This window comes from Osmerus mordax, chromosome 11, assembly GCF_038355195.1.
Source record: "Osmerus mordax isolate fOsmMor3 chromosome 11, fOsmMor3.pri, whole genome shotgun sequence".
In the NCBI taxonomy this organism is placed as follows: domain Eukaryota; kingdom Metazoa; phylum Chordata; class Actinopteri; order Osmeriformes; family Osmeridae; genus Osmerus; species Osmerus mordax.
In genome coordinates, this window is record NC_090060.1 from 9,950,054 (window position 1) to 9,977,979 (window position 27,926).

General features: G+C 44.5%; 1 protein-coding gene across 7 annotated transcripts; it reads right to left on the bottom strand.

The window, feature by feature from the left end:
* Positions 1–18: 18 nt before the first annotated feature.
* On the bottom strand, positions 19–27,890 carry tpst1 (tyrosylprotein sulfotransferase 1). 7 transcript variants are annotated; one of them, XR_010877832.1, is made up of 7 exons: positions 27,684–27,890; positions 20,664–21,741; positions 12,288–12,486; positions 2,173–2,223; positions 1,402–1,471; positions 769–816; positions 19–575 (listed from the first exon to the last, which is right to left on the bottom strand). XR_010877832.1 is itself a non-coding variant. In XM_067246977.1 (6 exons), the coding sequence occupies exons 2-5, from the start codon at positions 21,533–21,535 to the stop codon at positions 1,436–1,438; spliced, it is 1,158 nt and encodes a 385-aa protein (XP_067103078.1). In that variant the 5' UTR covers positions 21,536–21,741; positions 27,684–27,890; the 3' UTR covers positions 19–575; positions 1,402–1,435. The 7 variants fall into 7 exon arrangements, 4 of the variants coding, with proteins under 4 accessions (XP_067103078.1, XP_067103079.1, XP_067103080.1 ...); XR_010877833.1 differs by having other exon boundaries at positions 19–590; XR_010877834.1 differs by lacking the exon at positions 2,173–2,223.
* Between the last annotated feature and the right edge of the window lie 36 nt (positions 27,891–27,926).

The window sequence follows — 27,926 nt, forward strand, 5'->3', positions numbered from 1 at the left end:
TGACACAGTGAACACAGATTAAAAAACGCCTGTTTTTATCACTGTCAATACTCAAAACTGTGATCTTGAACATCAGTACCCATGGAATTGCACAATACAAAGGCATGAAAAAATTAAACATTAAAATAGATATTGCATTTTCAAAAAGCTAACTTTCATCCATAAATACTTTTTTTTGCAATTTAAGTTCACTGCAGTTTCTTACAACAGAATCACAGATTTTCTCATATAGCTAAAAAAAACCCAGATGAGCATGATGTGACAAAGAAACTAAACAAACAGCAACAACATTCTCTGGTCACAATTTTTTGTGACAAATGCATTTATTACAGTACAACATCAAAGGCCAAGAGTTCTCTGAAGAGCAAGAGTGGTCCAGACCCCAGCATGGGGCTTCGTAATTTGTGAAAATGGTGGTCACTGTATTAACAGTTCCCATCCAGTTAAAATGACCCTATAGTGGGGTTGTGGTGTTGTACTGTGTGTATGTCCATGGAACAGCACTTGAGGTCTCCTAAATGTGGCAAGATGGATGTGTTGATGTCTCTCCCTGCCCCTCTTTACCCTGTCTGGCTCTGAAACAGACCAAACTGAGCATAAGACCAGGCAGACGTGAAGATTAAGGAATGGAACATAACTATGTTGACATAATGAACTAATAAATAGAGTGATGAAGATTCAAAATGATGGAAGCAAATATGTCCAGTACAACAAAATGTTGTCAGATGGCAACAATGAAAATATAAACTGTCATTCAAGTCCTCTTACTTCCAGAGAGTAAACCTCACTGGAGTTCTATTCATCTTCAAGACAAATCTGAAAGGAAAACAAAAAAAGCTACTCAAGTGGAAAGCATATGATCCAGAATATTACTTGATATAGCCCATCCTTTTTGACATGCTTAGCATTCACTGTGAGCAACACCACCGTGTGCCTGACATCTGCTGGTAAACAATCAATATTGAACTTTATCTGACCTCTCCACTACATGGATGCAGATGGGTCAAACCTAGCTTACTTAAAAGGCAAAGTATTTCAAATAAAGCAGAACAATGAACAGAATAATAGCACATAATTGACTTCAGTTGACTAATGGTTAATTGGATTAATTTGTGGCACCCTATTATATATTATGAATAGATCAAGTGTATGGTATTGTGTGTATGTAATGCATGTTTCCAGATTATTTTCGAGTCAGATGTTAGATCAGTGTTTCCATCATTAAACCAGTTAATTATCGTAATATAAATATAAATAACCATATGAACTATTTCTTCACTGGATTAAAACAATACTTTAAGAACTGTCTTTTAATAACGAGTTCAGCCCATGGTCAACATTTGGTCAATTGTGTAGTTAGACGGTGGTAGAGACACCATGGGAGAAGTGAGTGTCGCCCACCTGTGTGGTTTTGGTTGCTGCCCTCCTTGGCCTCCTAACTGGGGTTGGGCCTCTCTGGAGTCTTCTGAAGCTGCATAGGGGGGAGGGGGAGAGGGGAAGGAGAGAAGAAGACAAGAGTAACTTTAGACACCTGACATGAAAGTGGTGAACTTGACATTAAGAACCAAACCTCAGTGGAGACTGTAAATGTGTGTGTGTGTGTGTGTATGTCAATCAATTTATTTTTGTACTATTAGAAAGTACAACTGCAAGTTCCCTTGCTCAGTAGTATGCTTTGTGCAACTCTCTGCTTTGAAAGACAAAGATTATTTGCTCATACATTCTTCTCTCTCAGGACTTGTGCACCCCCCCCTTTTGCCTGATACCACTGGCAAACACAAGGTGGCAGTAGAGACCCTTTGCAAAATTGACAAAAGCAATTGTTGGTTGGGTTTCTGATCTAAATCAAAGAGTGACAAGACAGAAAGGATACCACACTGACCACTAATGAGAGAGGACACGTTCCAAAAACATGAACATAAGACGAGAGATGAAACCAGAGAACAACAACAGGCTAGAGCAGATGGCAAGGAAAGCTAGGCATCAAAACCCCCCAAAAAAACACAAAAAGTGAAATGACTAAAAGCAGACAGAAACTGATACCAGATTCCCAATGACCACCATTTTGCTATAGATTGCGACATGACAAAATCACATTTGAAAATGGACAAAAAGAAAGCAGATCTATTTGGAAATAAAGGTGCAGAACAACAGGCAGAATAGCTACTGTACCTGTGATTGTTCTCTTAGAAATTCAGGTAGCTGAAATTCACCTTTAAAAACCTGAAAAAACAAAGGACTGGGTTTAGACACCAGCTGCTCCAAGATACATGCGAAGTCTCACAACTTCACAGCATTTCAGTAACACAGACGTCCAAAAGAAACCAAGTTGGGAGATTCATAATCCTTACTCTGTCTTTTTGGCTATCAATTGTCGTATTTTGTTTGGTCCACCTTTATTTGAAGCACATCGAGACTACGTGGAAATGTTTACACTGTAAAACCTGAGAACGTCTCTCCTATAAGGCATGAGATCTGAGCAGCATGATCTCAGCTCAGCCCTAGGCTGACTGTGTTGTGTCATTGATAGGGGGAAACACTGACAGCCTCTTGTGACTGGCCAGGCATGTTAGCTGAATGGGGTGTTAGAGACTCTGGGCATACACTTGTATTCCCTGCTGACGCCGAATGGAACGGTGCTACAGCTATTCCGTTTTCTGACTTGGGGACAAGGTCCTGTATCACAATGCTGTGACAGGGAGAGGGAGAGAAAGAGGGAGAGAAAAAGGGAGGATAGGGAGCCAGAGTGATTTGACTGCAGTTGAAGAGGTCACAAGTTCAATCCCCCCCCCCCCCCCCCCCCCCCCCCCCGTGCGTCACTATGGATTAAAGCCTCTGATAAATGAATAGATGATTGCGTTAGAGAGAGGGTGATGTGAACAGGAGAGAAATATACTAGAAGGGAAGGATATTGTCGCAGACGGATAGAGAAAAGAGAAGCAGTTGCCCGCCTGACTGTTGACATACAGTGAGAACCAGTCAACAAGTCGACAGGAAATTCCCAGAGCTCTGAAGGGAACAACATCAGAGTAAAAGAGAGAGGAAGGGAGGGTCAGAGTTACCTCATATCCTGGCTCCCATTACACGGACACCCGGAATTGTGTGTGTATATCTACGTGTGTGCGTGTTGCGTGTGTGCATGTTGTGTGTGTGTGTGCGCCGTCGGGAGCAAGAAAGAGGAGCTCTTCAGAACTTAGCAAGCTGAGGTGCTCCCCTGCCATGTTTCCTCTGTTGCCTGCTGACCTTGACTAGACAGAAATCTAACCCTAATTGATGACTTGCTTTTTCTCCCTTTTCTGCTTCCATGGTCAGAGATACACTAGAGCGGTACTCTATGACGTCATGGGACTGTTTGCTCTGTTCAGTAGATGCCGTGTCACAAGATAACATAAACCCTGTATCTAAGAAGGCAATGAGGGGAAGGGAAGGAAAGGGAGGAGAGATAAGAAGTTTAGTGTGAAAGTGAACACGAGCGATAAGAGAAAGCTAAAGTTTGTGATTCATCTAAAGGCAATGTACACCAACAGTAGTGAAAGAGAGACACAGAGGGATAATGAAGCAGACATTGAAGCAGGAAACCTCTGGAAGCCTTGTCAAGTGAGGAAACACTGAAACAGACAGAATACTGAATAGAAGAAACTAGAGACCTTGAGAACAACACCATCTGGAGCCAGGAGATGTGGTTTCCAGTATGGGTTTAGGATGGGGGGTGGAGACCCTAGTTCCTGGGGGAGAAGCGCAGATGAAACCCGGCCTCCACACAACCTAATCCTCGATGTGATAACACACGGACTCCCTCAAATCCCATAACTGTCAGTTGGGGAGCTCCAACGCTTACATATGATACAGATCCTCACTTGGGGAAAAGTTCTCCCTCCTCGGTTTTTATGATCATATTTCTCAATACCGACTTCAGATATTGTTTTATAAAAGAACGTTCCAACAGAGGATACACATGAATTAGCTTTGCACGCACACCAATGTGTGTGTGTTTGGTATTGGCCAGTCGTGCCTCCGGTTGCCTCGGTGCCAGAAACCAAAAATGTTCTGTAATGAGTTCCAACACAAGGGAGGGAGAAGCTAGCACGCATGTTTACGATTTCCCCCTGGGTGCCATTTTACAATCTAGCCCCTCAGACAAGGGCTTGGCCCAAATAGTCATCATGGTTTCTCTCTTCCTTTTCCCTCAGACGACAAGGTTAGGGAAAAGGAAAGGGGGATTGAAGAGGAAAGAATGCAGGGGTATAGCCTTGTATCTGTAACCACGCCAGTCACATGCTGAGGGTTATAAATCCCCACAGGGGAACCCTATCAGGGAATATCTGGGGCCGCGGCCAACCTTGACGGCTTTGCATGTTATGGATCAATCTTTCCCTCATGCGAAAAGAGCCGCAGCGCAGGGAGGGAGCCAAAAATTCCTGTGCCTGCCCTCCTCCTTCTCCTCCTCCTCCTGGTTCTCTCCCACACTCTTAGTATCTGGTGAAGCGGGTCCATGGAAGCACAAGGCTGTGTCGGCAGGAGGGCTCACAGCCAGGACAATGAGCAAATGTACATAAACACAACCACACCAGAGCATAGCCCCTCTGCCTCAGCATGACAGGTCTACAGGCCATCGGTTCTTTCCCATCAAAAAGGTTCTGTTGTTAAATGCCAAATGAAAACAATAATGCAGCTTGTTAAAGGGGAATCAAACAAAGGCTGGGAGGATCTTGGGTGGGGTGCAGGAGGGTGGGGGGGGGGGGTCCTTTACCCCAGCTGAGGGGAAAGAGCCGGAAAATAACTCATCCCTATTTTCAAAAAGGAAGGATGCACTGCCAAGGCTGCTCATGACCCCAATTCACCGATGCATGACCGACTAGTCTCTGTTTATTACCTACATGTTCTCTCCCTGCAACCGGTTTTGGTTTGATTGTTGAGTGCTGTGCCTACCTAATGTGGAAGCACTCAACTAGACCCAGCAGGAACAGTGGCCATGAGAGGAGCACAAGTCAAAGTAGCACAAACAAAATACCTTTTTATGTTGTTATTTAAAGACTCTGAAGGAAGTAGCTTCTCACATAACACAGCAGGGGGCAGTAAAGAGAGGCTACAGGCAGGGCTGGGCAGTGGGCATGGCTTCACCCCAAGGACCAGTCCTCCCACAGGGTGTGCCCTGGCACCAGCAGCAGTTTCCCCAAGGCCAAGCAGCTTGTGGCACGGTCACAGAGTCAGTCCGGGAAGGGGGGCCCTGCCAAGACAAAGCCCTGTGGTGCTCTGAGAAGAGATGTGGTGCTCTGACTTGAATTTGAACTCTTTCTTTGCCGAGCTGCAGTCACACTTCGCTGGATGGCCGGATCACAGGGGTGCGTTCAATACGGCAACAGCTCCTCACGTGGAAAAAGCTGACGGCGCGTGGAGCCCTGTTCGGCAGGGGAGGTTGTTTCAGCTTCAAGGCTTGTCCACTTCCATCCTCATTTATTTATGGCAACGAACCAAGCCTCCTCAAACTCTCTTCCTCCACACCCACACACTCGAGACCAGATGTGAAACTCTGGAAACCATTTTAACCGAAAATATGTCATTTTTATTTAAGAATAAAGGTACTACGTCTTAAAATGTGGGTTAAGCTTTCTCCCTCTGGCTCTGGTGACTTGTAGGCAAACATTGTGGAATGCAATGCACCTCAGAAAGGATAATCTATGAGGGGATGCCATGGTCACACCATGGAGTCGTATTTACTGTACTTACGTGCTCCCCTGCCATGTGGCTTAAAAACAGTGTGCATGTGCGTGCATGTCTGTGTGTGTGTAAGTGCAGTACCATAGGGGGTAAGAAGGGGTAGGAGAAGATTACCCAGGAGCATGTTGCCAGATAAGTCCTGATTGTGCCTCAGCTAGCGGGGCCTCAGTAATGATCCCTGACACAGCCTCTAATCCCTGTATGCCAGGTTTCAGCTGCAGGGAGCCTCTCAGCCTCACCTGAACTGACCCTACAACCAATCATCCAAAACCAGTCCAACATAAACACTGGCACCGACCCCGGCCCAACACACGCACTCACCAGGGTCCTAAACTGCATGTTATGAAAACGGGTGGAGTTTGGCGAGTTACGGTAAACACAGCCTCCTTAAGCACGCTGTATTAAAGGATTACTGTATTAGTGTATCAGCTCCAGAGGGAGTAATAAGGGAGATCCAGCCAGCGGTTGAGCCAGGCTCTCACAGCATCTGGAGGCTCAGTTTCATCTGGAGAGGGGTTGAGTTCAAATGGCAGGTCGCTCAAAAGGTATTTATAAATGTGCTGCCTCGCTGAGTGTTTAGCTGGGTGGCAGGCGGTATTCGATCTGAAACTAAAACGCAGCTATGGTCATAAAAATCCATGGCCACATGTCCGAGTTATCGTGTATTATCCTAGTAAAGATAACAATGTTGAACGGTTGCTCGGGGACCAGGACCTGAGCAGACTGACCCACCCAGTTCAATCCAAGACTAGTTCCATGCACAGTTCCATGTAAATCATTCATTCCCTCACGTCATCAACCTTGAGGTGGCTGAGCGTAATGGCCGTAAACACCGGTCCTAATTGTGGTGACACAGAGCAATATTTCTTGATCGATGGGGATCCGCTTCCCTGCGTCAACACCACCGCGCTGCTCAAGCCGTGCCATCACCATCGGTCACTGGACACCACACTTGCACACTTCTCATTTCTTCTCCAATCATTTCCGACTCTCCCATCTTATCCGCGTTACGGCGGAGAGACCGAGAAACATATTGATCCTAATATCCATTTCTCACCAGGGATCAAAGGACCTGGCAACGCCACTTAAAAGCGATCAATTGCGGCTTTGGAACCCATCCAGAAGTCCCTCATTTACAGCATGCTAGAACAAGCCCTGTTGTATTTTACTGTTCTGTGTGAATAACACTCCGTCGCTAAGCAATAGCAATGACCTGAGCCCTGTCATTGCTGCATGATGAGGAATGTAACTGTCAACTGATAGATTGCACACTAACTGTACTCAAGATTAACTGAGGGAGTCTTGATTTCTTTTAGGAAAGACTCACTTAAAAGACAGCTTTAGGACATGCGATACATTTTGCTTGCACATATTTTTGCGATAAAGAAGGTTCTGAGCCAATTCCAAAAGATGTCTACTTGTTGCTCCGTTCTGCGCCCGGGCACCACAGACGAGGTGTGCACGTCGGGCTGGGCCGATGACTCAGCTAAAGCAGACAGCGAGAGACTGCGCCTGTCTGGATTATGCAACACCTGTTCTCCCTCAACGTTTTGTGAGAGATATGGTAAAGAAGGACATCTTTCATCTAATGCAGTAGACCACCGTCTCCCAAACACTGTCTGTACCGCCTTCCCATCCTTTATGACCAAGTTCAACTGTGACAAGTTGGATGGAAAGCACCATCAGACACTACAGCCACAACCACACACACACACACACACACAGCGTCTGACAAGGACATTACTGCTCTCTGCACAAACACACACACACATCTGGCCATGGTCAAATACATAGAACCTTGCTAGCTTTAGTCAACCAGTCCAGACAGATTTTAGGAGGCCTAAATGCATTGTCTCTCTTAACCACAGAAAAAAACAATGTCTTCAGTGTATCATCTTTAATCCAGAGGGGTCTTCATGCCCAGGCTAACATCAAAGCACAAATGAGATAGCAGACACATGTGACTGGTCACACAAACCCTCTGTCCCTCTGCAGGACCAGACACACAGTTAAAAGAAGCTCCTCACAGATTATTGGTTCATGCTGTACAGTTAGCTACAGCACATGCAGTCAAGTCCCAGTACAAATGTCTACGAAACCTAGGGTAAATATTTGGATGGGGCCTAGGCAGGAAAAAAATGTCAAAGGGCTAAGAGAGCATTTCCACATGTGCGTCAATCTAACAGTGACTAAGGGCTGACAGCCAGATGCCTTGTGCAAAGCTATACAGAGAGAGGAGGGAATGGTCCTACTGGCTCCTGACCAGAAGGGTCAAAGGTATATTCCTCTAATGGTTTGAGAGATCACTACTGAGCTTTAGTGTATTCACCCTCTCTTTTTCCTACACAGAACAACCGACTGTCTCTCTCAAAAAGAAAGAGGAAGCTCAGACTTTTGAACACAGCTTCTAATTAAACTAATTCAATTAGCAGCAACATGACTAATAATATTCCTCTACTGGAGACAAATGAAAGGTAACAAATCATGCAACTCGAAAGGTGCGGTGCTTGTAGAAGCAAAATTTAAATGGTGAGGGGACAAAAAAAAATTAGGACTTTCAAAAGCCAACTACCCCCAGCCTGTCTGCAATGTTAAGAGCTCCGTCTGAGTGCTGGAGCCAGCTAGGACTCACTTAAGGAGACCCAGACGCCGCCACAGAGGGTCGGCACCTCTCCTGTGACGAAGCTGAGAACCGTCAGCTCTATTCCGTTCCCATGGCAACGGTCTTCCCAGAGAGAGAGAGGGTGCGAGACTTTGGAAGAGAGTGGCCTCGATCCTCCCCGAACATATACTGAGCAGTTTCCCAAAGGAGTCGGGGGACAAAATGTGCACACACACTGCTCGCAAAACCTGAACATGTATGCCAGGCGCTCTGTACACATGTAAACATGCATGTATGCAGCAAGTGAGCACACACACACACACACACACACCAAACCCTTATAATGACCAGTTGTTTACATGACAAATGCCTTGTCAACAGTGGGCTTGGGATGCCTTCCTCAGAGAGGAGACCCAGTAACATGGAGCAGGAAGGAGAATAAGATATGCAGCTGTGTTTGATCCAGGGGAAATACACTAATACCCTGCAGATGTGTGTTCACACACACACACACACACACACACACACACACACGTCAGTAAGACATGCATGGTCTAGTTATGGTGTGGAGAGAGGTTAACATCAACCATCTTCCAGAAACCATAGATCGAGGATGGGCGCTGGGGAATGTGTGTACACAGAGACATGAGTAATGCAACCAACACTAATAAGGTTGGTAACACAAGCCAACAGGCATCCACACTAAGGTGTACAACAACACTGTATGAAGACAATGATATTGGAATGCTAACCATCCATCTTAAACGTTTACAGACTGACACATACATAGGCATACACACGCGCACACACACATTTAAAAACAGACAAGGTCAGCCCAATATACGGCCAGTCCTGGAAACAATCAATTGAATCCCTCCCAGTTCTATAAAAAAAAACTTTAAACATGACTGACTCACCCATTCCCCTCACCACTCCAAAAGCAAAAGTAAAGGATGGGTCCCCAAAAATAGCATTATGCTGATACTGAGGGTCAAAGATGTAGTATTTAGACACAACAGCCATGATTAAAAAGGTCAGTTTGGCCCAGCGTAAGGTTAGAGGGGACGTCTTGGCCCTGTATAGCTTCAAATGAGTCATTGATAGATAATGGGCTGCTGAGCTTCCTGATCCCGCACTGCCTACTGCCACCGTTATTTAGGCAGATGATCAAATACACTGGAAACACCAATGACTATCAAACCAAAACAAATGCTGGGGAATGCCGGGAGAGAATGTTAGAACAGGAGGAAACATTGCTTATTGTCTGAGAAAGACTAGCAGATGGATGAATGCAACTTGGGTCTCATTATTGACTTGAGGAAACTGAATGTGGACCAACAACAGAATCCTGTGGGACTCCAGAAATGTTTTTATTTATTTATTTGTGCCTCTAATGCCAAGCTGATGCCCGGGGGACACATTATCAATTCCGTATCTCCCATTGGCTTCCATACATAATGAGATCATAATAGCATCCTTCTTACCCACAATGCCTTGTAAAAGTACACCACACCCGCCTTTATTCTATTAATCCTGAAATGTTTCTTCCATCCTCCTCTCCACTGATTAGCACAGCCCAGACACATCATCTGCGAAACATGCAAGTTTCCATCTCTGTTTGCGGTTGGACACGCTTTCCCCATCCCACTCTCTACTCCAACCACCAGTTCTACGGAATGCTTTCCACAGTAGTCATAGGTGTCGCAATCGAGGAATGGGCTGATTTAGTAACTTTCTTTAAATCACCATTCCCTGCTCATTGGCTACTCTCTTTACAGAAAACGATCCCATAATGTTTCAGATAAATATTGGAAACTTCACACTAGGTACAAGAAGAGATGACACAAGAAGAGACAACCAATTCTGGTCTCTGATAGGGGGAGGCTTCTATGTGCTAAAGGAGGGAAAGAAAAGCACATCCCCCTCCACAGTGGGACTGAGACAATATCCATTACCTAACTAATAGCTAATAGCGAAACTCAGACAATCCTTAGCCTTTCCAACACATTCACTCAATACATGGCAAAGCATGGCAAGGCAATTGGGCAACAGACACTTTCCATCTATCCAATCAATGCATTTTATCCATCTTTGTATTCTACAGGGCCCTACAAGGCCTTTAATCTGCTGTCCTCCACGGTTCAGGGTTTGATTTGGCCATTAAAGTTTCCAAAGAGAGTGCTGAGCGATGCCGTGGGTGCAGTGTGGCAGTGCTGATGTATAGGCTGTCCCTTTATGTGGCCCTCTGAAACCCTCTACAGGAGGAGACGTGGCTTACTGCAACGCCTCAACGGTCTGATCATTCACTCTCACACTTCACTGGAGGATACCACTATGTGACACACACACAAACAGACACAACTGGTGCAATCCGCACACAATTTACGAGTTGTGGTCCATCGACCACCCCTGTCCGGACTATTTACAACATAGTTACAAGTGGCAAATAAAACTTGAAACTAAGACGATTTCTGGTTTTGGTTGGTCCAAACTCTCGGGCAAGAGGATGTTGCCAAAGGGCATGTGACCTTGTGTATGTGTGTATTCCTTCCTTTGGGATGCACACGTTACCAGAACAATCAATAATTGATCAAAACAAATGGAAAAACTAACTGAGTGTGGGAAAACTCCTGACGATTCTTACGGTACTAATACTTTTATGGTAAGTCATAACTTGACAACCTGGTCTCTGGAGTGAGACAAATAATCTGACAAACATAAATCGAAGCTCTAATGCATAAATCAAGGCACACAATCAACAAATCAGGAGCACTCAGGTTGCAGTTCAATGTGCAACATTCTTTAAAGTCTCCTTGTAAAATGCGAGGGCATGGAAGAAGGCCTCTCGCATTTCTGTTTACTGTGATCACCTTTGTCGTCAAGGTCGACACGCTAGTATAGAGCTTGATACTGTATATACCCACGCCGATTTTGCGAACACACTTTTTATTCAGCCCACCTTTGCTCATGCACGCCTCTCGTGAGAAGCAGCACACATAAAGATGTATTAAAAAGAACAGTGTGAAATAAACCCATGAAAGCGTGCCCAGCTGCATGAAAGCACTCATACTCGAGTGAGGCACTGAGGTGTGGCTGGCACTGCAGCAGAGGCCAGGCCAGGGTGAGGGACCACATGCAAACATGTCAAAGAACAAACCGTCCTCAAACAAAAGTTAGCCCCTGTAAAGCCAGCTTAAGCTGACACAAACAAACCCATAACATAAATAAATCTCACTTCAACACATTGGTGATGGGTCTTCTGGGGGCTGCAGAACGTAGTTCTATACATTGTAAAACAAAGCTCAGGGGGACATAAATAACTACGTAATGTTCACCAGCTCTGACATATTGAATCTAAAGACAGGGGCCTGAGAGCACGTCACCTGATGGCCAGGCTTGCTGAAAAGGATTTAATAAAACATTTTCTCTTCCAAAAATAGTTGCTCACTGTACAGCACTGCAGATGTGTGGCAAGGACATAACATAACCATACCCAGATGAGTTAGTTGTACGCAGACACGCATACTGTTTAACACAGTGAATTGATGGAAGTGAAAGTCCATCTGAAAGTAATGGTGCTCATGATATGATCTTTCAGATGCAAACATTTTTGTTTCGCTAAAAAGATATAAATCTGGTGGTCATTTAAATGAGAAGTAAGGATTGGATGTTATTATACTGAGGTGATAGCTGAGTGAGGCAGTGATTGGATAGTAACAACAGGTGATGATTGCAAAATTATCAAGGATTTAAATCAGGGTCAAAACAATTATAATTATTTTGTTATTTACTTGGGATCGGTTTGGTCACTTTTACATCATGTAACTGTCTCTAACTATTTCTATGTTCCGCTACTTGCAGAAGCCTTACACAAATCTGCATTATGTGTTAACATTTCTGACGCATTTGTGTGTGTGTGTGTGTGTGTATGTGTGTGTGTGTGGGGTTGCTTCTGGGCAGCACTCACCCTCCTAGTGTTGTCCAGGACCTTTGGGTCTGGCCTGCCGTAGTTTGGGGGGTTGGCATGGGGGTCGTAACCCAGTCGAGACAGCATGGGGGCGATGACGGCCATGTCCCTCAACACGTCCGCTGGGATCTTGCCCACCCACTTGGATAAGGCCTCCACGTTGACTGGCTTGATCACCTGATCTGTGGACCGTTCAACCCTGCAGAGACAAAAACAAAAGTCAGCCCTGTCCCATCTGCATTCCGGTGCCGTAGTTACTGCATGGAAACCTTGTACTGAACCAGGTTAGCATTGTTTGTAAAATACATTTACATTGACACCTATTTACACACTAGTCTTGTTAGTCAACCCCAAGCATTGTTTGTTGACAGTTAGCATTTGTAGGTGAGAATTTTCAGTACTTGCTCAGTGTTAGTCTTGCTAGTGGACTATTAGCAAACAATCGTTACCACTGTTTACTGAACCACAAACAGCGTAGTGTTACCAATAAACTGCTTCCACATTGTTAGCCTGAATAGCTCACAGTGACCTACAAGACCTCTCCTTAGCACTCCCGTCCTCGCCACTGGCATCTAATAGGTTGTAATCACATTATGGGACACAATTAAAGATGTCTTCCGGCCTGCCTCCCCGAACAGCCACCCAATAGACAGCTGAATGAACGACCTCTTACTGTTTCAGACTATTCACCTTCCACAGTGAATCAAATTTCAGACCATTTTCCCCTCAGTGAAGAGATGAAACATGAGGACACTGGTTGTCAACCCCCTCTTCAAACACACTCCCAATTTACTGTATGAAAAGAGATTCTCTGAAAGATAAACAAGGGCCGTGGTACATTATCTAACATAAATGAGAGCCTGGCTATTGGCAGAGGATTGTGAGGGGAGATGGGACAGTTAGTGGAAACATGTTTGGCTGGCATCTATCAATTCTCTTCTTCATGCAGCAAGAGATTTGGTTGGGTTTTATAAAAAATGAATTGACCACTGTCACACCCTGAGTAAATTATTCAGTGAGTCTGAAATTAAATATTCAAAAAGCAGGGGATTAACTGTTGGACTGCAGCTTTGTTAGGTCCCTTTTTTAGCTACATCCTTGTAACAATGTTACATCATAGGCCAAGCTGTTAGCTAATGAAAGGGTCTTTGTTTGGGTGTGTGAATGATTTAACAGATATGATGGTGGGCTCGAACCTGTGGAACTCATTAGACTGCTGTGAGAAATGCCAGGAGTTCTTAGATTGCATATACACATAGGCTACACACACATGCAAGAAACATGCACTATAGCTTCCACACACACGCTGGTAAGACCTGTGTTGTTGGAGCCAGACTCAGTTCTGGAAACGACATCCTCCACAGAGCCTCCCCACTGCTCCCTCTTACACGAGACAGGGTCCATATGGCAAACAGATCACACCACAAACCAGCTTGAGTGTTCAGACGACCCGGTGCATAGGGGCTTTGAGATGGGGGCTGAGGGATTGATCTACAGCAATTCCTGTGTAGCTACAGAGTGCAGCACAGCTTCCGTATGAGTCATATGAATCAGCAAGCGACACATTGCCAACAGCTCAGAATCATCCATTCAATAGGAGCAAAAGGGATGTTGCTTTATAGCATGATGATGTTGTTGAAGTCAGCTTTTTTACACAAGTCTTCATGAACTCTGGATGTTTTTTGTTTTTTTTATAACTGCGATGAGTCATTTTAGGCATTTAAAATGTAAGCCTTAGGTTGATGATCTCGTATTAAGAACTGGGTTGTTTTGTTGATGTGCCTTACCGCCGGTAGCAGATATATTTTCAAATAGTACATAAATGTGGAAGTACTGTCTGTCTTTGAATTCCAGAACTCTTATGTGGGAACGAAAGACACAGCTTTATTCATTCCCGTGGGACGCCATCTCTTATTTCTCTTTACCGTCAAGGATGGGCTCGCTCAGTCTCTTTCTCAGTCCATTTGCAGCTGCACTCTACTTTGCCATTCCAACACTGCCGGCTGTGTAGTACCTCAATACGGCAATTCACTTTCACTAATCCATTTACTTTGCAATTGAATCTTTACACTGTACCAGCATAGTCTCCTGCATGATTAATAGGGAACTGGTTTTGTCATCTCAGGAGAATGCTGGAAATTGTTTCTGAAAAGAGTGGGCCGCAGTCCAAACGCTCACCTCACAGGCAAATGGAAAGAGAGGGAAGAGACAGTCAGTAAAGAGGTTGGTAAGTGTTGAGAGATTGAAAAAAGGCCTCGGCCAGAAAGAAAAAAAACGGAATCCTTGCGTGACTCAATATCCACAAATAAACGAATGAGAAAAAAGAAAGAAAGAACTAATGACTCATTTCCTCCTTGGTATTGTCATACCTTATGAAAGCTATGACCACGCGCCTGTGCTTCGTCGCTGTTGCCACGGCCACCAAATGGGAAGGCAGACTGTGCTTAAAGAGCGGATGCTAAACGGCATGAATATTTAAGTGTGCATTAAGGTGGTATTTGCAAATGTGCCAAAAAGATTAAAGAAAGAAAACAAGCTAACAATCACAACAACCTCAAACATGAGCAAGGAGAAGCATGCATTGAGCGTGTATTGCTGTTATCAAATTAAACTTTATTTGCATGGACACACAATGTATCCTCCAGTAAGACTTTTTCTATTTCCTGGTGAGTCATCAACAGCCCTCTTTCCTCCCCACCTACAACCCATATGCACAAGAACACAACACTGACAGGTAGTGGGCAGGAGACGAGGCCCAAAAGGAATACCGTCTAACTACACAATGCCCTAAAATAACTGCTGCTCACATTCAACATTCTAAGCCAGAGCCATTATGGTATTTTCAGTCATTGTATTTCTAATTATCTCTTTATGCAATATCCATGCATTGTGCATCGATTGAAAGCTGTATAATACTGTCGATGCATCATTAGATTCTCTGGTGCTCCGTGGCCTTGAATGAAAGAAAAGACCAAAAAAATCCCTCAAGTCACATGACCACTCCCTCCAGGCTAGGCCCTCCTAATGGCTTCTGGCTTGTCAATTATTCATAGATGGACCTGGAGCTCCTCTACCTTGGGTGGTGCACTGTATCACCGAGGGCTGATAGAGAGATCACGGATGATAAAGGGGAGGTTGAGGAGCGTGAGTAGAAAAGTAAGGGGGGGGTGGGGGGGTGATAGAGAGCACCTTGCCCAAGGATCTAAGTAATGGGGCCAGGTCTCTTTGCCAGTCCTCTAGCCTCGCTCTCCTCTAAATCACGGCAGTGTAATTGATGCTAATGGTCAGAGGAGGTCTCGCGCCGGGGGGGTCTGGCGGTCTGCTGATGGGAGACAACCACACAGATAGGGACCCGCGTGGTTTGTGTGTGTGTGTGGGGGGGGGGGGGGGGGGGGGGGGTTACATGGGCAGGAGAAGGCACTCTGCCAGGTGTCTTGAGGCTTAAATGTAATGCATTGTGGGTGATGGACTTCTAGATGGGTGGAGTTGCTGTGATGTTTACAATGGTAAGAGGCAGTCATGATGCCCTAAGGGCTGGGATGGCTGCCCAGCCTCCTAGAATCGTATCAGTGGCCATTTTGAGAAAGGTATGCCGGCAATCTGTTGCCTTAACTAGTAAGCCAGTAGACAAGACTGACTGGGAGGGCGGTAGTTTGTAGCAAGAGCATGTACGCTTGTCCTCACTCGTTTTAAGTGATCAGGACGGCTTAAAACCAATTTTCTGTTTGCTGAAAGTGAAAGTAGTTCAAAAAGAAATTCTACATTTCCTTTAAATAAAAACGCCCACATTTGGGGGGGGGGGGGGGGGGGGAGGTTTGTACTTGCAGCAATCAAAATCACATTGGAGATAAACAGTAACAGAAAGCAAAAACATTGAGTGAGAAATTGTGAGTTTTGCCATGAAGTGGTTGCATGTGAACAAGGTTTCAAGGTGCAAAATAATATAATGTTGCTTATAAGGTACCATTGTCAAACCCCTTACTTCCTTTCATCTAATCGAATGCCATTGTAAAGGGCTTTAAACTGTTTCATGCCTCCAGAAAATGTCTCCTCAAGTGATTCTGTGTAAGTAACCAGTAATTGTGACTAGCTAGGTACAGACATATGGCAGCCACTCAATTTTAGTTTCTGCCTTGTTCGCACAATCCCCTTCAATGCTTTAATGGAAACCCTGTTTGTCTGTGCAGCAGTAAGACCAATTGACAAGTCCATGTCGCTAGTGCCTGAGTTAAGGTCCCTGTCTATTAATATTTGATGGGAATCAATGTGCTGAGGGGTGAGATGTATGTGGGATGGCTGGGCAGGGGGGAGCGCTGGGTCTGGAGAGGGTGGGTAGGAGGCTGAAGTGCTCTTCTGTCTCCCTTTTTGCTGTTCTCTCTCTCCATCTCCCCTCTTACTGTCTGAATCACTGATTGTGTAGGGCTCTTGTGTTCTACCAGGTGAGAGGTCAAGTCTACTAACACACACAGAGCTGCAAAACAGGAAAACAAGTGTGTGTTTGTGTGATGCCAGCACATCCCTCCAGTGCTCAGTGGGCTTCAAGAGGGCAGAGCAATGACATTTTACACCCCCTGAAAACTTAAGGGTCCTTGCCAAAGGACTCCCAGTGGTCAGATACCATGACTTGACCTGGTGTACTAGTGTGCTGGCTTACAGAACAACCCCGTCACTAAATCTTGAGTTAGTCCTTTGAGAACCAAACAAAGTGTACAACTGTCCTTTGGGTTATTTGTAGACTTAAATCGGACAATTTCAGTCACCAAGCCGTTTGCATAATATATCTCCATAATACTATATATTAGAGGTTTAAATCATGCCAAAGTCATGGATTACGGATATGCATGAGACAGATGAAAGTAAGATGATCTATTTCTATGCATGAGAAATGGACTAATCCCCCCCCCCCTTGGACCCATTTTAGATCTCATTTCTGAAAGCATCCACACACCAATAATACTTTAATATACAGTTTTCAATAGCATGGACTGGATTGCAGTACAACTACAAGGTATTGCCATTAGCAAAAGTAGGTCTCTTCACAATCCATAAAAGGTCATGTGACAAGTCTGAGCCTTATTAGCATGATCACTTCAGTGCTGCCACATATATGCAGTCGATACGAAACGAGCGAGGAAGTCACATAGACAGATGCTGTAAACAATGGGGGGGAGATCTGAACGAAAGCTGGGGCTAGAGAGGAAAAAAATCAATGTACCACAGAGCAATTCTCTCTCCTTCTCTCACACAGACTATTCATCCTTCTCTTCCTTTCTCCCAAGTGTGTAAAATAAATCGTTGCTAATTAATGAGGGAGCGAGTTTCCTCATCCCGGTGCAGTTGATTCCTTGGAGGATGCTGACTGGTCACTATGGATGGAGGTCCTCCTGTGTTTTCAATTTCAATGTGATGGACCAATCAATAGTAGCTAATGACACAAAATGACATGACAGAGATGATGCTCATCAAGGTGACAATGTTGTGTGTGTAATATGGTAATGATTTTTTACCATGTATTTAATATAGTAACAAGACAACATCAATGTCCCCACCTCTTCTTCATCCCGTCTCAATTAGGCCCAACTTAAAAGATGCAAATATCAAAAGGTAGACTTCCTTAAACACGCCAACTACAAGGAAGTCAGTAAGGACATTCAAAACACATCTATGGGGGTGTATGCACTAGTTGTAGTTCTACTTCACAACATGCTTTTACAGCACTCAGGGACAGCAGTTGTTTAAGGCTGACAGCATGTTCTCTCTTTGGTTTTCTGCCATTCCCATGACCTAGTTTGCACTGCAAGTAGAACACACTGTACCAGGCCCTGAAACACCTTCAGCTTCCACCTCGGCTACATTTTGGTTTTGGACACATAACTAGAAAATATGTCTCTCTACAACTGGACTTTAGAAAGAGGTCATTTTTTGTTCTTTAGATGTCATCTCCTGTAGTGGATTATGTAAAGGCTTTGAGTTTTATTTCTGAGAGTAGTATGTTAGCTTTGTTTCCCATCAAATATTGACATTACGACTATCTGTCAAGAAAATCTTTTATCAAATAGTGCACAGAGTCGCTGGAGTCAAGGCAGTTTATTACTTACGGCATGCAGCAAGGAGACAAGTCTATGGTGATACAAAGTTGTCTGAGACACTGTCAGTCTCCTTTTATCCTAAAGTTCTCAACAATATGGAGTTTGACCCTGGTTCCAACACAATATGGAGTTTGACATCTAACTTCTTTCTAACTTCAACTATAACTTAGTAACGTAGGATGTCAAATGTGCTGGGGAAAATTACAAAGAGGAAACTCAAAAGTGCTTCACTAATTAACTTTCAAAAGTGCATAAAAGAGATCAAGTTGAAAGGCTTCCCTGTCCCTCTAAAAACATCGCTCTCTCTCTCTCCTCGTTTTCTCTTCCTCGCTCCATCATTATCCATCCATCCCTCTCTCCCTCCCTTTTCCATAAGGAACAGTAAGATCTGCTCAGCTTCACTCTAATAGGCCCACATAAAGAGCATTGGAGAGAGCCAAAGGACACATGAGATAAAATTGACATTTAGTCATATAGCATTTGCTTTTATCTCAAGTGTTGTACTAACAAGGTAATCAAGAACAAGAAATGCACAGTTCCATCAGTATTACAAAAGTATGTGCCAGGTAATGTTTTGTGTCAAACTTTACCAGTCACAGTATGACACCAACAATCAGGACAATGGAAGAAAGAAATAATATGTCTCCAATTATGATATAGAAGAAAATAAATCTCCTTTGGCTCAAAGGGGAAAATGAGAAGAGGAAATGGGGAGGGGTGCAAGTTGAGTGGGAGGGCTGAGGATGTGGAAGAGAGGGGGCTGCAGAGACTAAAGGCAGAAGGGGAATGTGCCCAGTTGACCGTACGCTTTTTATTAAAAACCATGAGTCTTCCCTCATCTGCAGACAATAACAAAAATGTCTGCAGGGGATGTGAAGTGGTGCTACGTGGCAGGATGGGGAGGGGGGTTACATCCAGAGACTAACTCCCCATATTACTGTATACAGTAATATGGGGGAGTTATAACCATAACAATTCTGACATGAGTCAGAGGCCATTAGGAAAAGCTAACCTACCTTCCTACAGTAGTCAGGCATTTGGAGTGAAATGGCTTGTGGGGTTCTCACCCTGAGCAGGGCCAGGACCATTAATCCCCAGATAATGTGTTAATGTACTGAAAAGTTTAGAGGCTTGATGAACACACAGTATGGAAATGTTTCACGTTTCTGGCCCCGTAAAAGGGCCTGCCTCAGGCCAATCACAATTTAGTTAAGTTTGTTGCTAACTCACTTGCTAACGTCTGACTACATGCTGATAAACAACAGTGCCACAGGGCATTCCTCTCTTACTCCCCTGTGGGAGTTACAGTTCTGAGCCAACCAAGACATGAGCAGGCCCAAACTAGTTTTATTGCAAAACCCTGCTGCAGTGGGAATGTCGTTGAGTCTGCTTGTTCAACATGCGTTCCTTCTAGGTTCAATGTTAATGCAAGCAGCTATCTACCCAATAAAGTCATGTGTTTATTCAACTGACGTTACTTCAGCAATCTGAAGTAACACTGAACATATAAGCAAAACAGTTGGACAGGCAGCATCTTGTAAACAGAAACCTTCCCCCTGGGATCGCAGCTGCATGTTCTCGTTATAAGGGAGTACAAAAATGTAGTCATCAATACAGGGGCAAGAGAACTGCCCAAAGTAAAGCAAAAGAGAGAACCTGCAAAGGAGCACTACTGGATCTAAAATGGAAGAAAGGGTCCCTCCCTCAAATTCAGCTGCAAACAAAAGACATGACCCAGAAAGTTGGATGATGCATGGGGTTCTCTGGTTCCTAATTTACACTCCCCCCCCCGCCTCCACAAACCTTGTCCCAGATTAGTAATGGAACAGCAAAAAAGCTTATTTCTCACGTCCGAGACATGAGGTCACTGACCGTGTGTCTATGAGTAGTTCTTACTTCTTGACACTACTTACCACTCACTACCAGTTCACTTCCTCAACATAGATTAGATTTATTATTAGAATAAGACTGGTGTGAGCACACGGTTTGTTATCTAATCTATTGAGTTGACAAGGGGCAGTGTGGAGAATGTATTCAGAGAAACAGTAAATACAACAGTTGGGAAGACAGAGATTATATCTTAATCACAATTCCAACCCTCCATCCCTTTAGAATCCTGTGCAAATCTGAGAGGATTGGACAACAAATGTGGCAGAAAAACTCAATCTAACCTATCATAGAGGAAGGAGTTGTAGATCTATTTAACCTATCCAATCCTCTCAGATCGGCCAAAGTCTCCAGAAAAGATTTGGGCTACCGGGGCTATGGGATTTAGAGTGTGACTTACTTGGAAAGGGAGACTCCTCCGGCTTTCCCGATAAGCTCCTCATGGTGGAGCACCGCTTCATTCCAGGGAATGTCGAGGAATTTCAGCAGCGTCCTCATCCACTTCTCTGGGTGGAGGACCAGCTGTTCATAGTGCACAGGCAGGCACTTGTCTGCCGCCTCCAGGCACTGAGTGTACATGGTCTCAATGGCCCGGTTCCACTTGGTGAGGCAGTCCCTGTAGCTGCCCAGGTCAAAGCCGGCAATGGTCACCTTCCGCGAGATCATGGAGTGGACCGAAGCACGGCCATCCCGGATCATTAATATAAACTTAGCCCGTGGGAAGATCTTGGCCAGGTAGGACAGTGACTTAAGTGCAAAAGGGTCCTTGTTGCACAGGAAGTTGGCTGGTTCGCCGTGCTTGACGATGATCTCCAGCAGGAAGGCCTGCATGGCAGCATCCAGCACCTCATCAGTCACGCCCGCCTCGTCCAGACGCATCTTCTCGCGGCCCGAGCGGCTCCACATCTGCTTCATGGCCAGGATGCGGGGGATGACGCGCGTCTCCTCGCCACAGCGCACCTCTGGGTGGGCGTCGAGCATGGCGCGCATCAACGTGGTGCCACTACGGGGCACGCCGCCAATGAAGATAAGTGGCATGTCCTTGTTGTAGACAAAGGGGCTGCTGAGATTCTGGCCCGTCCGCAGGGTGGTCCGCATGCTGCCGCCCAGCGAGGACAGGGCCAGGACCCCGCCAGGACCGGAGCCAGGCTGACTGCGCTCTTCGATGCGGTGGTGGCACTCCATGGCGTGACGTCCCAAGTAGAACACTGTGACGGAGCTGATGACCAGACAGGCCACCAGCAGGTTTTGCTTTAGTTTGCCGATAATCATGATGGAAGCTGAAGAGGGGCTGGGGAAGAGGTCGAGAAGGGTCACTGAGGGAAATTTGGGGGGAGGAATAGTCGGGAGAGGGGAGAGGGGAAAGGGGGAGTGGTAACAGAGGGTGGTCCTCTCTCTTCAAGGCTGGCCGGCAGGGGCCGAGCTTGGACTGTGTTCCTGGGTGTGCAGCGCTCGTTGAGTCCCCAGCTCCATTAGGCCTAAGAAACGATAGAGAAACACTTGAAAGATTAATTTCTAATTTCCCCACAACAATATCAACTCAAGTTAACCTTTTTGGTATTGTGTGAGAAACCCAAGATTTTCTAGACCCTTTTATTATATTCCACGAGAACCATTTCACGTGACAGATGTCAAGCAAATGCTGTGCAGTCACTGCACACATGAAATAAAACTAGATCACTAGAGGGGAGAAACTTGTAGAGAAGTGGGAGACCCAGTAATCACAACATTCCAACCTTTATTTCAAGCCAACACCACTCTACAACTCTTTTTTAGAGAGACACGCCACAACATAAAGCCACAACTGAAGCCCACAGTTGACACTGAACCAGGAAATGAATAGCTGAAGCCAAAGAGCATGAGAGCAGCAATTTCAAGTACAAGATGAGCATGACTACACAAAGTCAAACAGCTCAAATAGAGTTCCTAAAGGTACGAGTTAGTAGCTTCACTCGCACCAGGAAGTGTCCTGATCAGAATGTTCTGTTTGTTTTACATTGTACATTTCCGTGGAAACGTACTGCAGGAGCAAGACATTCAACCTTCCGTTTCTCATTTAGCTGTGAGCAAGAACACCAGAGACTTTTCCTCCTTGAAAGAGTGGGTGGTGTTTTCTATTGAGGAACACACATCGCACATAAAGCCTGCACACCGCATTGCTCTGGCAAGCGGCTTTCCTGCTGCGGCAGTAACTCACTGGCAACAAGGATGGTTGTAAAAAGGTTGTCTGAAGGTTCGCTCTACAGTTTTCCTTCCCAGGCATAATTATGCCACTTGTAAAGGAGTGTGTAGAGGAGGTGAAAAACTGTGTGTGTGTGGGGGGGGGGGGCACAGCAGGTCACCTCACAGTTGGTTGGAGCCCTCTGCAAGCAACCTTACAGTCAGACAACAGCTAAGCACAGGGGGGAAAAAAAAGACTTGGCGAAGCTGTGGGTTCCCAGAGAAGACATATGGGTTCCCACTGACTAGTGTGGAGGGCTGGATAAGACCGGCAACCCAGACATATGACAGCACAGCTCTGGTTCTGTTTACTTAGGATACACTAGGTAACGATTTGTTCTTAATAAATCTAAGGTTTTTGAGTATGGGTCAATGTTATTCCTGGAAACGCAAGCCTTTAGGTAAAAATGGAGGATTAGATTCCCTTCCCTGTATCATGAGGAGGCGAGAGATGAAACTGATCTTAGATTAGCGGATGAGGCCGCAGGAGACAATTCACCAGGCCTTGTCACAATTCCACAAGAGAAACAGCTAGTTGGAGATGGTGGTGGGGGTGTCTTACATAAACTAGATTCAATGCCGTGTGAATTTGACATCAGCAAGACAACACCTTCACACATCTATGTTGATGAGACCTTCAGTGGTGCTCCCACACCTCCTCGCTTTCAATCCTCTCTAGTTACTTGAGCCGTCACTTTATTGCACGTCCGTCAGAAGACCTGAGACCTGCTCCATGGCTGCAGCTACAGACATTCACAATACCAAGCTAACAAATTTAACAGCATTTCATAGCCCATACACTTAACAACGAACATGCATGTGACAGGTGAGGGCATGACAAGATAAGACTACATCATCCAAAAGCGCTCAGACACACACACATGGTACAGGGACAAGACAGGCAAGAAACATTATGAGAGGATACATGTCTGTAACAATTAGCATTGTGAACTGCTTAAAAGCTACAATTACATGCCCTGCTTCCTAAAAAACTTGAAACATTTCCCAGCACTACTGTGTTAAAGACAAATGTAGTCACAGACTCACAGTCACATTTTCGCTGTACCAGTGGTGCTCATCTCTCCACCTTTCTCACATTGGGCTCCGTCTTTTCTTTCAGCCCACCCACACAAAATCACACCTCTGTGTCTGTTCTCGTTGGTGACTCAAGGCTGAAGGGAAAGGAAAGTGAGAAAAAATGCCTGCCAACACCTTTAGACTATTATAAAGAGTGTAAATGAGGCCTCCTGCTTCTCAAGGTTATTTCAGTTCTGAGCTTGCATAGCAGCAGACGTTTGCCATCTAAAAGGCGTCAGCACACTGTTTTTCTAAAACCACCCTACCAAATCCAGATCTGGAACGTCTCGGGGCCCTGTCTTAAAAGTAAGTGAAGAATATGGAAAAGTAAACAATGGTTCTGCTTTCCAGAGTCTGAAGGAGACATTTCAGGAGGTAAAACATTCCACACTCAAAAGCTACCGGCCTGAATTACAACTGCGGTTAAAGCTTCAGTGCAGTCTCATGTTTCACCTTTGTGCAGTTGAAAATAAAGAAGGTGTTTGCGTTCAATTAAATGCCGCTCTTTGCTCCCGTTACAGATATTAAATCCACGTCTGATTTTCCTCATTGATCTGTTAGGGAAGCTAGAGAGAGAGAGGAGGACTCTCCGTGGAGCTATGTTGAAACCAGACCACGCTGTCACTTAATAACAGAGGAGGTTGTCTACACTGGCCCTGATGGGCAAGACATCCGCAGAGTCTTTTCTGGCCTTGGGAATGGGGGAAGGGTTCAGAAAGAGGAGAAAACAGACATTTCATCTCAAATGAAAAGAAGGATTGTTTTAGGGCAGAGGCGTTGTTAGACATCAAACTCTACTGGGGCACAGGCCCCTAATTCATATCCCTTTTTTTCTTTCAAGCTTGCTGCGCACAATGCACTACTAGGCTACAAAAACTCCTCCTTGCTTAACCCACTATACAACAGTTCAGGGACGCAAGTTTGATATCAGCTTTGGCAGGGACATAAATAGTTAATGCGAGCGCGCACAATTATTTCGCATTCATTTGAACGCAAATATTTTTTGGAGCTTCATGTAATATTGTGTTTATGTTTTAGTCAAAATAAGATGAATGGTAGGCCTATCATTTACAAACCATCTTTAGTTTTGTAATGTTTTCTTAGCCTACCTCAATTCTGACTTGGGTGCCGAGTCCGACACCTGGGGGTATTCCAGAAAGCAAGTTATGTGGCATACCCAGGTAAGTTAACTGACACCCAGCATTGTAGCAACATTGCTGGTGGGCTAACTTACCCCCCTGGACTTCTGTGTCTTTGCTGTACAAATGTATTCTTGTTATGACATTTCTCTGGGTAAACAGGCTCCAGGTAAGCAGGCTCTAGCACTTCTACTGGACTAGGCACATTCTTAACAGTATAGTTAACCAATTTAGCATCCCAGTATAATGTTGGAAGCTCCACAGTTCTGAGAATAAATAAATAAATGTCACATTAGACATTTTCCTCATGAGACCCTAGCCTACAGTGCATTCTGGGCTCAAGTTACAATAATTTCCATTTGAAATGGAGGCAATAGCATTGGGGGATGCCAGCTCAAGTGAAAGGTCAGCACTCCAGAAAACCATTAGTCCCCCTTGACTTCAGAAGGGCTGCAGGAAGGAACTTCTCTCTCCGTAGTGACTGAGCTATGCATAACAACGTCTACTGAACCCAGAACTCTCAATAGAGGAGCTAGACTGTGCCATACATTCTGTGGTACTTGTCCCTATTAAAGACAAAATGCAAGATCACATTTACAAAGTCATATTCTCAGACTATTCTCTATGTGCATGTACTGAACGCGTACCAAACCGTATATTATTAGTGGACACACTAGTTATCTAGCATTTAGCATAAAATGATGAACCAGTATGGGCAGCAAGCAGACAAAACAGAATCGAGTGATATTAATCATAGCAGGCATTTCAATCAGCCACTCCAGAGCTCCAGAGCCACCGGGCACACTGGCAACAACCCCGGCGCCTCTTCATTAGCATCTCCTGATAAATGGTTGGTCTGCTCCTTGCCTTCTCTTCACAGCAACCATGCCGCTCACGCACAACAAACAATATTAATCATCATTGCATCGTTTAATTTTAAGGACGAGATAAGGGTAATGTTCTTGTGGGCACAATGACATCAAGCAGTAGTCTGAACTAAGAGTGCATTAGCCGATTCAAGCTCAATCCAAATAGAGATCTGTTTACAGACAGATTCCTGATTTGGTCTCAAGAAACTTGATGCAGATTCTACTTAAAACTTCCAGTACTCAAAAGAAAAAAGGGTTAGGTCCCAGAGAAAATGTAACATTTAACTTGCTTAGTCAAACAGTGAGAGCACCAGAATGAGGAGAAGAATCAATACTGTATTGTCACTTCCACACCAAGCGAGATCCATTTAGCACAGCAACGGGGCCATCCATTTCCACTGAAAAATACCCTTATTTCCAAGGTAATCATTCATCCATTAAGACAGTGCACAGGAAAGTCGGCCATATCTGAACACTGGGGCCTGAACCAGCACAGCATCCATAATGATACAATGTTACAAACGTTACGGTCTCAGAGTCTCACCATAGATGTTCATCTCCTGAGACTCTAGTGGTGCTAGAAGCAATGAAGGATTATTAGAGCTCACAGCAATGTTGTGGTCGGATCTGAGAGGTGTAGCCTAACTGTAAAAAAAAAACATATGCCCCCTTTGTACATACCTGATGAATGTTTCGTGCTGACTCTGCAAGCTACAAGCAGCACATGTTTCCTCTTGGTTAGTGTAAGGCAAACAACTGACCACACCACTGCAGCATCACTTACCCCAATGAAGGAACAGAAGATAAATAAGGAATCACTAATCAGTAAAGCGACTCAGGATTGGCAAAAGATACAGCAGAATGGGATAAATCTGCCAATGAATCAAGACATTGTCAGCTTGGGATAATTACTTAGTAGGCACCGTGAAATACACTGTGGGCAAATTAATGGTCTTCAAATAGTGTCAACGCGTATTCGTGGGCAGGTAGGAAGGATTTGTTGTCTATTGTATAAAATGCTGGCTTGAGTCATAATTGCAAGGCAGCATGAGTATTATTTTCAAACCAGGAAATGAGGGGGAACATGCCAAAGACAAAACTGCAGACAAATCCTGCCACTGAGGGGGCCAGAAGTTCAGGAAAAGACTTGAATCTAACTGGACATTGTCTTCATTCAGACCACCTGCAAGAGCAGATGTGGGAGCAACAACTACCAAGAATATAAAACGGTACCAAGTTACCATGGAATGGGGTATTATAAAGCTTGGTTACAAAATAATAAAACCTGACCAAATCTATGGGTAACAAAAAAGATTTGTTAAACTAAAATCATGCGAGATCACGTCTCTTAGCACCTGCCTACTGTGAGCTTTATTGAATATTTTCTGTCAAAATTGCTTATGTGAGGATGGCAAACATGACAGGATTTAGTTCACATTTGTGGTAATCCCTTTAATGTAGTCACAGGGATAAATTTTATTCAGCAAAAACTGTAAAAAAAATACTGCATGTAATTGTTTTAAGGTGTTGCCTAAATGAAGATAAAGTACGCCAGTTCAGACTACAACCTACATATTCCTAAAATGGCACCCCGTTAACAGATTTACATAATAATTTTGTAAATTACATACAGGGCTTATTTGTGTGGACATATCTAAGAATTACTTCGGATACCATAGGCTATAGGTCCGTTAAGTATGGTTACAAAAACGGTCTCTATTCTTTTTTGCTACACATAAAACAGGTAGGCTAGTCATGTGTGGTTTTCACATCCAAAGCCAGGAAACAGTAGCAAATCCAGAAAATCCGTCTAAAACCGTGTGCATGACAAGACCAAAACAAAACTGACACTCGGACAAAATGTTATTGGCATAGCCTTACCAGATGATTTATGTCACGAGATAAATGTTAAGATGTATAGCGCACGTGCAATAACATCATTAAAGTATTTAACCCCATTCGCATATTTGAAACTGAAAGCTGAGTTAGAATGAGAATAATAAACACACAGAAGGCTATCGGTATGCCTAAAAGACTAGTGCTACATTGTCGTGGTAACTGATGGAAGAGGCAGCAAAAGAGGCATTGACTATTACATTTTATCTTGGTACCCACCAAATAATGTTACGGATCCGTTGCAGGAGAGAGTTGACGAGTTGATTAGCTAACTGTTCCAAAGTGTTAACAATCGTTGACAATACATTCCGTTCGTATTGTCTGCTCAAATCGGCATTCTCTTATATTACACACAAGAATACTTATTACTGCTCCTCTACATTTGTAGCTATATGTGCAAAAGCGTCACCACTACTTACTAGACTGGTGCCACGGCCTTGAAAGACACTTTGTTATTGGGCC

What these genes read in the sequence shown, in the direction of transcription:
- tpst1 (XM_067246977.1), bottom strand. Translation starts at nt 21,535, where the DNA reads ATGATTATCGGCAAACTAAAGCAAAACCTGCTGGTGGCCTGTCTGGTC. An exon ending in TCCTGGACAACACTAGGAGG is followed by an intron (nt 2,224 to 12,287) that starts GTGAGTGCTGCC and finishes TTGTTTTTTCAG; the next exon opens with GTTTTTAAAGGTGAATTTCA. An exon ending in TTCTAAGAGAACAATCACAG is followed by an intron (nt 1,472 to 2,172) that starts GTACAGTAGCTA and finishes CCCCCTATGCAG; the next exon opens with CTTCAGAAGACTCCAGAGAG.